The sequence below is a fragment of the Hyaena hyaena genome, unplaced genomic scaffold (genome assembly GCF_003009895.1).
Source record: "Hyaena hyaena isolate Hyena2069 unplaced genomic scaffold, ASM300989v1 scaffold_93, whole genome shotgun sequence".
In the NCBI taxonomy this organism is placed as follows: Eukaryota; Metazoa; Chordata; class Mammalia; order Carnivora; family Hyaenidae; genus Hyaena; species Hyaena hyaena.
In genome coordinates, this window is record NW_024080724.1 from 1,753,716 (window position 1) to 1,766,895 (window position 13,180).

Consider the following 13,180-nt stretch of genomic DNA (forward strand, 5'->3'; position numbering starts at 1 on the left):
CTCTGTCAAAAATAAACATTAAAGAAAATTAGGGGTGCCTGGGTGGCTCAGTCAGATGGGCATCTGACTCGATTTCAGCTCAGGTCATGATCTCACTGTTCTTGAGTTCAAGCCTGACATCAGGCTTTACACTGACAGTTTGGAGCCTGTTTGGGATTCTCTCTCTGCCCCTCCCTCTCTCTCTCTCTTTCTCAAAATAAATAAATAATTTTTTTTTAAAAAAAAGAAGAAATGAGCTTTGGAGTCAACCAGACCTGGTGTCAACTCTCAAATCTGCTATTTTTTTTTAATGTTTTATTTATTTCTAGGAGAGAGAGAGAGAGAGAGGGAGACAGCATGAGCAGGGGAGGGTCAGAGAGAGAAGGAATCACAGACTGAAACAGGCTCCAGGCTCTGAGCTGGCAGTCAGCACAGAGCCCAACGCAGGGCTCGAACCCACGAACCGCGAGATCATGACCTAAGCGAAAGTCGGATGCTTAACTGACTAAGCCACCCAGGCGCCCCTCAAATCTGCTATTTCTTAAGAGTTACTTAATAAACTTGGGCCTCAGTTTCCTCACCTGTAATATAGGTCTGCTGAGAGGTTCCCTACCTTGGGGGGTTGCTTTGAACATCAACTGAGAGACCATCTGTCTATGAATGAGCATCCTGATGAAGGTAAGATGCTATACAAATGGAAGCATCACGAATGGCTCCAACTCTCCTATCCATCATACGAAGGAGCTGAGCCCCAGAGAGTGGCAGAGGCTTGTCCAATGTCACACAGCAAACTGGTCATGGTGATAGGACTGGATGCTCTAAACATAGCTCAGCAGGGACTCACCTGCCCATGGGGACATTGTATGATGTAAAGGATGGTAACAGCAAACCTGTAGGACAAAAACAAGGCTTGGGGCACTGTGGTCCCTCCCAGCCTGGGCCCTGTGAAGATGCCCAGATCCCATCAGCCTGGAGCTCCCTCCTCTTCCCCGACTCCTTGGAAGGGCTGGTTGCCAGGCCTCTGTGTACATCCCACCCAGATGGAGCACTCTGCTCGTGCCAAAGTACATGAGCCAAATTCACTTAACTTGTCCTCGTATAGGACACAATCCTGGGATCCACACAGCAGAGCACAAAAATCCTGAGTGATCTCCTCCTCCCTGCCCTCATCATTCCCCAGAGAGGGAAAGGCATTTGTCCAGAGTCACACTCAGAGCCAGGAGAGAAGCTCAGGTCTCCTGACTGGTGTTGACACTCATTCTGCTGGGACTGTCCTTGTCTGGAAACGCTGCCCTGAGGAATGAGCCTCAAGACTTTGGCCCCACGGGACACACAAGCCTGGTCATAGTCAAGCTTGATTCATCTCCCAGGATTTAAAGCTGCTGAGTGATTCCCACCACCCATTCCTCCCCGGGTCAAGGGTTTGTCAGAGGCCGGAAAGATGGTATTACCCCATGTCTAACCCTGGATACCCTCTCTTTAATCTTATGAAGCAAACTGTTTACAAACTTAGGAATGGTAGCCACGGTGTGTCAGGTGCTGGAGAGCCCCCTGCAGTGGCCCACACACTGGGCCTGAGGACCCCTGCCCCACAGAAAGTGCTGTAGGAGGGGAGCCAGCTCAGTAAGGGGGCAAGGGCTAGAAAGCAGAATGTTCATGGGAAGATTCACTCAGCAAGTATTCCTGGGGCCGGTTCCAGGCTGGGTCTGGGGTCAATGCTGAGAGCACAGAAATCACCAGGAGGGTCAAGAAGTCCTCCATCTGTGGGGTCAATGATCCATGAAGGGTGAGCATGGGTCTGTCAGTGGATCCAGTCGGGGAAGATAACCCACAGGGGAGAATAACAACATATAGACAAAGAGGCCAGAACGTGTGACCCAAAGGGGTCTATCTTGCTGTCCAGCACACTCCCTGGCTCATAGCAGGGACATAATAGCATGTTTGCTGAGTGAATGAGTGGGTGGATGAAGGAATGCAAGAGTCTGGTGTGACTGGAGGTGTGTGCTAGAGACTGCTAGGGATGGAGACACAGGGGAGGCCAGACCACAGTGGCCCTGAATGCCATGTTAAGGCACATGGATTTTTCTCCTGGGCTCCCAGGGGAGACATGACAGCACAGAGAAGAGGCATCCAAATGGGTCTCCAACATCTCCCATTGGGACCCATGGCAGTTGACAGAAATGAAATGTTCTACATCCCCGATTTCTGGAATATTCTGAGAGTGGCCCATGAAGCAGAAAGAAATGCCTGACCTCCTGCAGCCTTAGGTGCAGTCCCAGGGAGAGGCCACCATGGGACCTGGGACCAGTCACCCCACCTGCCCATCACGGGCCTCTGTCTGAGCAAAGATGCCCTCCAAGGGAGCTCTCGGGTCACCTCCAGCCCTTTGTCCAGAGTGCAGCCACAGCAAAGGAGTCACAGGAGGGCAGACACACGGCGTCCGTCTTACCAGATCAGAGAGTAGCTGAAGCCGAGGATGGAGCTGACCAGCTGGAACTCCGACGAGAGGCAGGCAAAGAAGGGGAAGTAAGACAGGCCGACTTCCATGCCTCCGATCAGAAGCACGAAGGCTGGGGGAGACAGGGCCGGAGATGCTATGAGCCCTTATCCCAACAAAGCGACAGGGCTTTACACTGACTTCCAGTCACAGGTCTCAGGTCCCAAGGAGATGAGTGGACAAGCCCCAGCTCAGCAAAGAGGAATGTGCGAATGTCTTTCGTTCTTGCAAGAGACCCTTCCTGGGACGTCTTCCATGCCAGGTGCTGGCTAACTATTGAGATGAGGAAGGCTTGGTCCCTGCCCTTGGCTGGCTCACAGTGTGAAGTGCAGAGACAGCCTCATAGATGGACAAACAGCAATCACAGAGTAAAGCACTGTAAGTCCACCAGAGCAACACGAAGAGTGGTGGTGGTGGTGGTGGTGTGTGCGTGTGTGTGTGTGTGTGTGTACAAAACTTCTTATACCCATCACATACTCTCTAAACGAGGCAGTGATAAGATTCATTCTGCCACTGACCAGCCCTCAGAGGAAAGATCTAGGAAAACCTACTCATGTAAGACAATCTTTACCCAGCTGCTTTGAGCTGGGTCCAGGGCCAGGCACTAAGGCTGCGGGAGGAATGAACAAGTCTCTTGCTTTCTGAGATGCTTATAGTCCAATAGGGAAGACAGGAAGGAAGGTGAGTGGTGTGTCAACAGAGGCATATTCAATCTGCTGTGGGGACAAGGAGAGGAAGCCACTGACTTCACCTGGGGTCTGGGTCAGAGAAGGCTTCCTGAAAGTGGTGACATATAGCAAGGCCAGGAAATATAAGCAGGGGTTTGTAAGATGGCATAAGAAGGGAAGGGAGGGCATTCCTCCCCCAGAGGATGGGAAATGGCTGGTTGGGGCTGGTCATTATTTCTGTGTCTGTGACAGGTGGGAGGCTGGCAGGAAAGGACGACATAGAAGGAATAATTTCTGCGAGGTTGGAAGCCACGGCAGCATAATTCTGTAATCTGCCGGAAGTCCCTCCGCCACAGAAGCAGACGGAGCAACCAAAATGGCAAACCCCACACCTGGAGGCAACATCGACAACAAAGCCAGGTCCCGAGACCATTTGGTATCAACACCCGAAGTAGGAGGAAGAGGAGGAAGGACCGAGAACAAAACCCCAAACTGCCAGCAGACACAAGAGACGGAAGCTACGATACCCGGCCCGAGCCCCCCGTTGACGCAGACGGCTGACAGGAAGACCCCAAGATGAGAAGCACAGGAACACTAGGAGCTGGGAAATAGTGGGTCCAGACAAAAGCGAGGAAAGAGGTGGACTCGGGACGCATGAAGATGTTCAGAGGATACATCTACATGATCACTTCCTGCAAACTGAAGAGAGGAATCTAGAGCCACGAACCAAGAAATAATGTTCTGACCCAGCCAGATGCTCAACGGCATTAATCTTTAGGGAAATGCAAATCAAGACAGTGATTAGAACCTACTTCACACGTACTAAGATGGCTATAACCGGTTTAAAAATAGAAAATCGTGTTGGTGAGGATGTGCAGAAATTGGAACCCTCACACACTGCAGATCAACAGAACAGAACAGAGTCCAGAAACAGACCCGTGCCTGTGGAGCCAACTGACGCTGTCAAGGGTCCAAAGGCAATTTTGTGGGCAAAGGATAAAAAGGATAAAAAAGCAGTGCTGGAAAAAATGGATAACCAAAGGCAAAAAAAAGCCAAAACAAGCCAAAAAAAAAAAAAAAAAAAACCCAACACACAACAAAACCTTAACCAAGACCTCATACTATAAGCAAAAATTAACTCAAAATATATCACAGGCCTAAAAGCAACATATCATAAAACTAAAAAGCTTCTAGAAAAAACATAGGAGAAAATCTAAGTGACCTTCTATTATGCAAAGATTTCTTCTAGGGCACCATAAGCATGAGCCATAAAATAAAATCAATAAATTAGATTTCATCAAACTTTTAAGGCAGCTTTTCAAAAGAAATTATTGGTAGAATGAAAAAAACAGCTACAGTCTAGGAGCAAATGCAATTCCCATGTCTGATAAAGGACTCGCGTACACACTACATAAAGAACTGTCGAAACTCAGTAAGAAGAAAATAAAAAATCCAATTTTTATAAATAAGGAAAGTGATTTGGACGTGTCACCAAAGAGCTATGTGGATAGCAAAAAGCACATCAAAATATTAAAACCACAATAAGACATCACTACATGCCTCTTAAAATGGCTAAAATTAAAAAGACTGTCTATTCATTTGGTTTTTAGATTCTACAAATGGGTGAAATCATATGGTGTTTGTTTTTCTCTGACTTATTTCCCTTAGCATAATACCCTCTAGATCCATACATGTTACAAATGGCAAGATTTCATTCTTTCTATGGCTGACTATTATTCCATTGTGTGTGTGTGTGTGTGTCTGTGTATACACTATATACACTATATATACATACTATTTACATATATACTACATATATATATACACTACATATATATACTATATCTTCTTTATATATATGTATATGTATATATACACTGTATATATATATATATACACTACATATACATATATATATATATACACTACATATACATATATATATATATATACACACACACACACACTGTATCTTCTTTATCCATTCATCGATGGATGAACACTTAGGTTGTTTATATATCTTGGCTATTGTAAATAATGTTTCAATAAACATAGGATGCTTACATCTTTTCAAATTAGTGCTTAGATTTTTTTTTTTTTATTTTAGAGAAATAGGGTGCAAGCAGAGGAGAGGGATGGGGGGGGGGAGAGAGAGAGAGAGAGAGAGAGAGAGAGAGAGAGAGAGAATCTCAAGCAGGCTCCATGCTCCATGTAGAGCCTGACACAGGGCTTGATATCACAGCCCTCAAATCATGACCTGAGCCGAAATCAGGAGTGGAATGCTCAACTGACTGAACCACCCAGGCACCCGGTGTTCTCATTTTCTTTGGGTAAATACCCAGTGATGGGATTACTGGGTCAGATGGTAGTTCTGTTTTTCACTTCTAGGGAACCTCTATACTGTTTTCCACAGTGGCTATACCAATTTGCATTCCTGCCAACAGTACATGAGGGTCCTTTTTTCTCCACATCCTCACCAACACTTATTATATTTCTTCAACAAACAGAATCAGACCTATATTTACAGGTAACAAACTGATGGCTGCCAGAGAGGGGTTAGGGGCAGTGGAGGGATGGACAAAATGGGTGAAGGGGACTTATAGGCTGTCAGTTTGGGAGTGAATAAGTCACAGCAGCAAAAAGGCACAGCATAGGGAATAGAGTCAATAATATAACAGTGTTGTACGCTGACAGATGGTAGCCATGTTTGTGGTGAGCAGAGCATAACATAGAGATGTTGAGTTACTGTGTTATACACCTTAAACTAATTTAACATGGCATGTCAACTATATTCAAATTAAAACAAATTTAAAGAGACTGACAACAACAAAAATATAAATAAAAAATAAAAAGGCTGACCACGTGTTCCTTAAGGATATAGAGAAATGAGAAGTCTCACATACTGACAGTGATAATCTAAAATGGAACCATCACTTTGGAAAACAGTTTGACAATTTCCTTAAAAAGTATGATCTCAGGGCCCCTGGGTGGCTCACTTGGTTGAGCATCTGACTTCATCTTAGGTCATGATCTCACGGTTCAGGAGTTTGGGACTCGTGTTAGGCTCTGTGCCGACAGCTCGGAGTCTGGAGCCCACTTCTGATTCTGTGTGTGTGTCTCTCTCTCTGTCCTTCCCTTGCTCATGCTCTGTCTCTGTCTCTCTCAAAAATAAATAAACATTAAAAAAAATTTAAGTATGATCTACTACATGATGTATATGATCCAGCCATTCCACTCATAGGCACTTCCCCAGGAAAAATGGAAGCACAGGTGCACACAAAGATTTGTACACAAATGTTCAGAGCAGCTTTATATGCAAGAGCCAAAAACTGTGAATAAATCAAATGTCCATCAAGAGATGAATGAGTACACAAACTCTGTTTTCTCCATTTTCTGGAGCACCACCCATAAAGGAAAAAAAAGAGTGAATTTCTGGCACATGTTAAATGTGTATGAATCTCAAAATAACATGCTGTGTGAAAGAGTGTACACACACACACAGACAAGTACATTCTCTATGATCCCATTTATATAAAGTTCTGGAAAAATATTAGTGATGAGGGTAGTGATAGAATAGAGTGGGAAGGGGACAACTTAAGGGGTTCGTTACCTTGATTGTGGTAATGATTTCATGGATATAAATATTTGTCAAAATTTATCAAACTGTATACGTCAAAGAGGTATGTGGTGGTACATCATTTCAGTTTTAATTTGCATTTCCCTAAAGACTAATGAGGTGTTGGTAGGCATTTGCTCAGATAGGTCTGGAGCCCCTGAGAGAGAACCAGGCTGAACAGAGAGGTTCGGAGTCATTGTATTAGGATGATAAAATCTGTAAATTAGAGCTGATCCTTTAGGGAGAACATGAGGCCCGGGGATTGATGAGACCACAAACCAACAGACAAAGAAGTAAGCATTGTTCTGTGAGGAGGAATCCTGGAGCTTGTTGATATCAAGAAGGCAGCAATGGCTGGGACTTAGGAGAGATTTTGGGGGTAGGTGATGGCGAACCTACTTTCTGAGCCTTTGTTCTATGTCTAAAGGAGCCCTGAATCTCACTGGGGGAAAGCCTCATAAGTAAGCATAGAGATCTGGTGGGCTAGGCATCTTCCTGGGGCAAATAACAGGTGGGGAACACTGACTGCTCACAAAGTTTATCCCCTGACCCCAGAGGACCCCAGCCAGGCAGTCTCTGAGAGCAAGACTTGCCATGGTGAAACCCCCAGCAGCTACGAGGCAGCCCTTACCTTGTGCCCATTGCGGGATCTGCAAGGGCTGGTACCCTTCTGAGAACAAGAACATGACTTTATTGGCTGTGGCCCCAAAGGCGATTCCATAAGACCATCGGTTACTAAAGGTGCCCACAAAGTCAAGAGGTCTGTGAACAAGAGAAACAGCTGGTGAGGCCAGACAGTGGCTCATTCCCCTATCACTTCCAAAATAGCAACCTCACCTTGAGGAGGGATTATCAGGTGGAAAATTACTCATTCCAGCTGACATTGTCTGAGGCCCTCGGTGCCAATTCTAGGGGTAGGCATGGATTCAGGGTACCGAGGTGAGGAAGACAAAAAACTTTGCCCCTGAGGAGCCTTGAGGAAGGGGTTTGGGGAGGGGGACACAAGCAAGGATACCAATAGCCATGACAACAAACAAAATGGGGTGGGTTTCACTTATGAGAGACACAGACAATATGACTGGAGAGACCAAAACAAGGATTATCTGCTAGACAGGCTTGGGAGCCTGCCCCGCACCTGGCCACTATGGGAGTTCCAATATCCCTGAGAAGGTCTGGGACTCATGGGCTGTGCTGGTTCCACACAAGCATCCCTTCCTGGCCATAGATGATTGGACCAGGGGTGACCACCTGACTTTGGATAGGCCAATCAAATGCCTGGTCTTATATTTAGGGTTTCTCACCCTGAAGACATGAGCCAGCTAGCTGTTAAAATTCTGTTCTGGAAAGTCATGCCAAGTTGGGATCAGAATCAGTGGTAGAGGCAAGCAGTGATTTTAGGGAAGCAGAGATCCTAAGTCAGATGATAAAGTGGGACAGCAGAGAGGACAATAGTAAAATGGTGCTGAGGGGCTCCTGTGACACAAGGAGGCAGAAATAAAATCAGTCTCCCAGAGATGCCCATTTTTAGAGTTCCAGTTACCACGAGGCCAGCCCTGGCAGTTTCTGTGAAATCTCTATAATTTTATAAAATCCTTTCATATCCTTTTACAAAAACAAGCTTTATGGGATAGCCATCTCTTCTTCTGACCAAAATAGCTTTGTCTAGATCAACGGAAGCAATCACATTCTTCACAAAGAAGAATTGCCATCTGAAGCAGCTTGGATGAAAACTCAGGATGGCAACTAGGAAGTCACACATGAAGGCAGGGACCTGGGGGCAGGATCTGGATCTCCCCTCATACACCCTTAGTCTTGCTCATCTTCACCTTCAAGGCTCAGCTCAAGGAGCACCTCTTCCAGGAAGCCCCCACCCCACTTCCTTCCATTACCCCAACCACTCCAACCAGGCCCACCTAGCTGCTGCCTTGCCGTGTTTCAGCATGCCCCACTGTGTCATTACTTGTCTAGGAAACTACAGGCTCCAAGGGGTAGGGACAGAGCACAGGGCCTTGAAAAGCGGAGGTGCTCAATGCATGTTTGTGGACATGCATTTTGTTGAAATGACTTGCATTTGATCAGTCCTCCCTGGAGTGCCTCAGCAATAAATGACACCGTTTTGTATCTTTAAGACAGATGGCTAGCCCCACTCTGTTCATATCACAGAGACACTGTGGGCGGCAAATGAAGGGCCGCTTGACAAACACTGGCATGCCACACACGTGTGAGAGGCTTTTAATGAGTGAGGGCAGGGGCCGAAACTACTCAGAAAAGCAGGGGTTTTGATGGGAAAGTGGCCAGGGAGCAAGCAGGTGGTGCCATTGTCAACTGAACCGAAAGCAGTTTGGTGTGACCCATACGAGCTCCTAATCCAGGCCCTGCAAGTCAAACGCCCAGGGTAGTCTGCCTCTGTGTCCCGACCAGTGTGGCTCAGACCTGGCACTTTGGGAGGGGCTGACCCCTCCAATGGGTGGTATCCCGGAGGAGTCTGCTACTCGGACCTGGTACAGGCGGTCCCTGGACATTGCAGGTGGAGTTGTCACCCTGAAGCACTAGGTCACCGCTAGCCTTGGTCCTGACACTTTGGCGTCCTCTCCCTTCTCCAGGGCCCAAGGCTGAGACTTCAACAGGTTTACACGCATGAGCTTGCTTAGGCTGTGACGCAGGGGAAATCAGAGCAAACATCTACCAGACCTCAGTTAAAGCTCTTTTCACTTGTTAGCTGTGTGGACTTGGACACGACACTCAACCTCTCTGTGCCTGAGTTTGTTCATCCATTATGTGGGGAAAACAGCCTCCAGATGCTAGGTTGGCAAGAGAGTTCGTCCAAGTAATGTAGGCAGAGCAATGGGTCTGGTGCCTGGGTCACAGTCACTGTGCAATAACTGTTATCTGTGTTATGATCATTATTATAATCAATTATTAAAGGTGATGGGGCAGAGATACAAGCAATTAGAGCTTAAGGGAAAATGTGAGAAGGGGTGCAGAGGCTCAGAATGGCAGACCAGAAAGGCCCTGAGGGCAGCCTGGTCCAGCGGGGTCTCCTGGTGCCATGCCAGTGTGAACGTTTGCTGCTGCCAGTGACCAACTGAGAACTCTCTTCTTCCTGCTTCCTGAGGCAGCCATAGAGCTGACGCTGGGGAGGCCTTTCCCATAGTGAGCTGCACCTGCTTGAAACATTTTAATCATATGCAGGCAGCTGTGGGTGCTGAGGCTGAAATGGCTTGGATGCCAATTCTGAACCCCCAGAGCTTGGTTGGGGTGAGGCAGGGAGGCAAAGGAGCGGTGGAGAGGAGGCAAGGTTGGGGAGGTAACGGGATGTTATCCTGACCTTATAATAGGTGCTGGCCCCAAACACAGGGTACCCCAAGCTGTAGCGATCAGCAATTGTTCAACTCACATGATGATTGCAAAGTGGTTCCCCAGGAGGTAAGAAGTGTCATCTCTCTGCTTAAGGTGCTCTCGTCTTTGGAGAAAGGACAAGACCAAAATGATGAAAAGCTACAGAAAGAGAAGATGAGAGTGTCAGCAGGCCCTCCCTGAAGGAGAACATGTGGGTGAGCGGAGAGCTCAGAGTGTCTGTGACTCCTCAGTCCCCAGAGTCAGGGAGCTAGCTGCACAAGCCCTTGAGCTTCCGGAATGCTTTGTACTGAGCTTTCCTCTGTGTTGCCCTGAACAGGTTCAAATCTAGTCTCTCTCACATATTGACTGGAAGAGAGACCCAGCTTCTCCAAGCCTCAGTTTCCTCACCTGTGAAAAGGGGATAATACCTGTCAGGTTGCAAATCCTTTTTTGTTTTCTGCTTTTTGAGAATTCAATCATATTCTCAGGTACTTGATGCCATTTTTCTCTCCCCTTTACTAGACTTCTTGAGAATTGTCTACACTTGCTGTCTCTGTTTCCTCACCTCTCGTTGCTCTTCAGCCCCCTAACCTAGCTTCTCCCTCCTAATCCATGGAAAGAACTCTGGCCAAAGTTGAAAACTACCATGAATCCAATGGAAACTTCAAGCCCAAATCTGGCTTCATCTCTCAGCAGCATTCCAGTGTTGACCGCTTCCTCCTCCTCTTAGAAACAACCTGTACCCTGGGCTTTTCTGGGTTTTCTCCATTACCTCTCAGTCTCCTCTGCTGGATTATTCTTTATTCAACCACTAAAGTCAGGAGTTCCTCATCGTTCAGTCCAAGGATCACTCCTCTTATTACTGGGTCCTCTCACCCATGTTCATGCATACAATGGCCACCAATGCCCAGAAGATTCAGCTTGACTCTTCAGCCCAGACCTTGTTCATGAGCTCCCCAACTGTTCATCTAACTAGAGTTGGCACTTCTTAAATTCAGTATGTCTTAAATGGAATTCATCATTTGCCTCCCTGCCTTGCCTTCATTCACCCCAAACCTGGATCTCTTCTGTTTCTCCTTAATGACAGATACCGCCATCCTTCTGGCTGTGCAAGTCAGAGACCCACACAGTCCTCAACCCTTCCTCTCCCTAACTATTCTATCCAATGCATTACTCAGTCCTACTATTTTACCTCCCAATGTCTTGAGCTGACCACCACCATCCAGGATGAGATAAAATCTAAACCATCTCCTCTTTGGCCCACTTGCAACCTGATCCCCACAATGCAATCAGAGCGATCATTTCAAAACAGACATCTGATCACACCAGCTACATGCTGGAAATACTCAAGTTATTTCCCACTGCACTTAGAATGCAGACACCACTGCTTCACACAGAGCCCACAGGGCCCCACCTGGCCCAGGCCTGCTTACCTCCCAGAAAACTCCACCTCAGCTCTTCACTCCAGCCACACCAGCCTTCTCAGCTACTCATGCTCTCCATTCACCTCCTCCATGGGGCCTTTGCACATGCTCTCCTCTCTGCTTGAAAGGCTCTTTACTACATCTTCCAACAGACCTCAGCTGTCATTGCTTCCTTAGAAGAGCCTTTTTTGAATCCCTAAAAACCAGTGTCCTTGACTCTTTAGCCCTTAAAATCCTTCCTCTGCCTGTGTTTTGGTGCATAACATAAGAAAGCAAGTTAAGGAAATTCAGCTGATGTCTCTCTGCTGACCTATTCAGGCCCTTTTGGGAGTCTGTATGGGAAAAACCCAATTCCCTCCTCTCTCCTCTTTGCTCTTCTCTGCCTTTACTTACTGATGGGATGAGGGAGTAATGGAGGAAGAGCTCCATGTCCACCGAGCTGACACAGGTGCCATTTAGCTGCCTGGTCCTGAAAAACAGCCAAAAAACACATTCACATCATCAGTCACTGCTGCAGGCATTGACCTATCAGCATTGAGCATCACTGTCAGGACTTCGCCTTATACACCACTAAGATCATTTGATTTTTTTTTTTTTTTTATTTTGAGAGAGAGAGAGAGCATGCCAGTGGGGGAGAGGGGCAAATGGAGAGGGGGTAGGGGCAGAAGGAGAGAGAGAGAGAATCCTGACACAGGGCTCAATCTCACAACCCTGGGATCACAACCTGAGCTGAAATCAAGAGTCAGGTGCCCAACTGAGTTACCCAGGGACCCCAATCATCTGATCTTTTTGTTATTTCATTTTTTAATGTTTATTTATTTTTGAGAGAGAGAGAGCGCATGCGCACAAGTAGGGAAGGGGCAGAAAGAGAGGGAGACACAGAATTCAAAGCAGGCTCCAGGCTCCCAGCTGTCAGCACAGAGCTCAACAGGACGCTCGAACCCATGAACCGTGAGATCATGACCTGAGCCAAAGTCAGACACTCAACCGACTGAGCCACCCAGGCACCGGAAACAAAAAGATTTCTATTTTATTCAGAAGTACTTTGATCAATCACATGATTGTGTACTATGTAACCATTATCAATTTGAGATGGACATTGACTCAGTGCCTAGTAAACTCTGTTCTTGCTGCTCAAACTTCTTCTATACCCCATCTACACGCTCCTCAGGACCTGCAGGCCAGTGCAGACTCTCTCCCACCCCTGTAGCACCTGTTGGTCATCTCCTGGGCCTCCTTCCACTTCCAGCTCATGCCCTTCCCTCAGAAGTCTCAGGGAAGAGCACTCCTCTGGGGAACCCATGAGCAGGGCACACATCCCTGCAGATCTTTAAAACCCCAATGTTCCCCAGTTATGTCTAACTGTAGGTCTGAAAGATCCTAGAAGTGGTGGAGAAGGTGCAGGAATTTGGGCCATCAGAAATTTGATAGAACTGTAAAGCTCACACTTCTGCTTTTAGGAAGGTATGCTGAGAACATGTGTCAATCTCCTTATTCCATACAAAACCCTCAAAATGATAAAGATTTTTTTAAGTTTATTTATTTATTTTGAGAGAGAGAAAAACACACATGAGCAGGGAGGGGCAGAGAGAGAATCCCAAGCAGATTCCACACCACCAACACAGAGCCTGATGCAGGCTTGAACCCATGAACCGTG

The 13,180-nt window shown here is 46.8% G+C and overlaps 1 protein-coding gene across 1 annotated transcript in view; it reads right to left on the reverse strand.

Annotated features, from left to right (window-relative positions):
* Positions 1-12,841, reverse strand: part of LOC120233508 (stimulated by retinoic acid gene 6 protein-like) — a 39,336-nt gene extending 26,495 nt beyond the window's left edge. The window contains exons 1-6 of the mRNA XM_039234791.1: positions 12,726-12,841; positions 11,917-11,992; positions 10,158-10,258; positions 7,392-7,522; positions 2,429-2,549; positions 824-869 (exon numbers count right to left, since the gene is read on the reverse strand). Coding sequence (XP_039090722.1) covers positions 824-869; positions 2,429-2,549; positions 7,392-7,522; positions 10,158-10,258; positions 11,917-11,992; positions 12,726-12,841 — 591 coding nt within the window. The remainder of the gene's footprint in view (positions 1-823; positions 870-2,428; positions 2,550-7,391; positions 7,523-10,157; positions 10,259-11,916; positions 11,993-12,725) is intronic.
* Between the last annotated feature and the right edge of the window lie 339 nt (positions 12,842-13,180).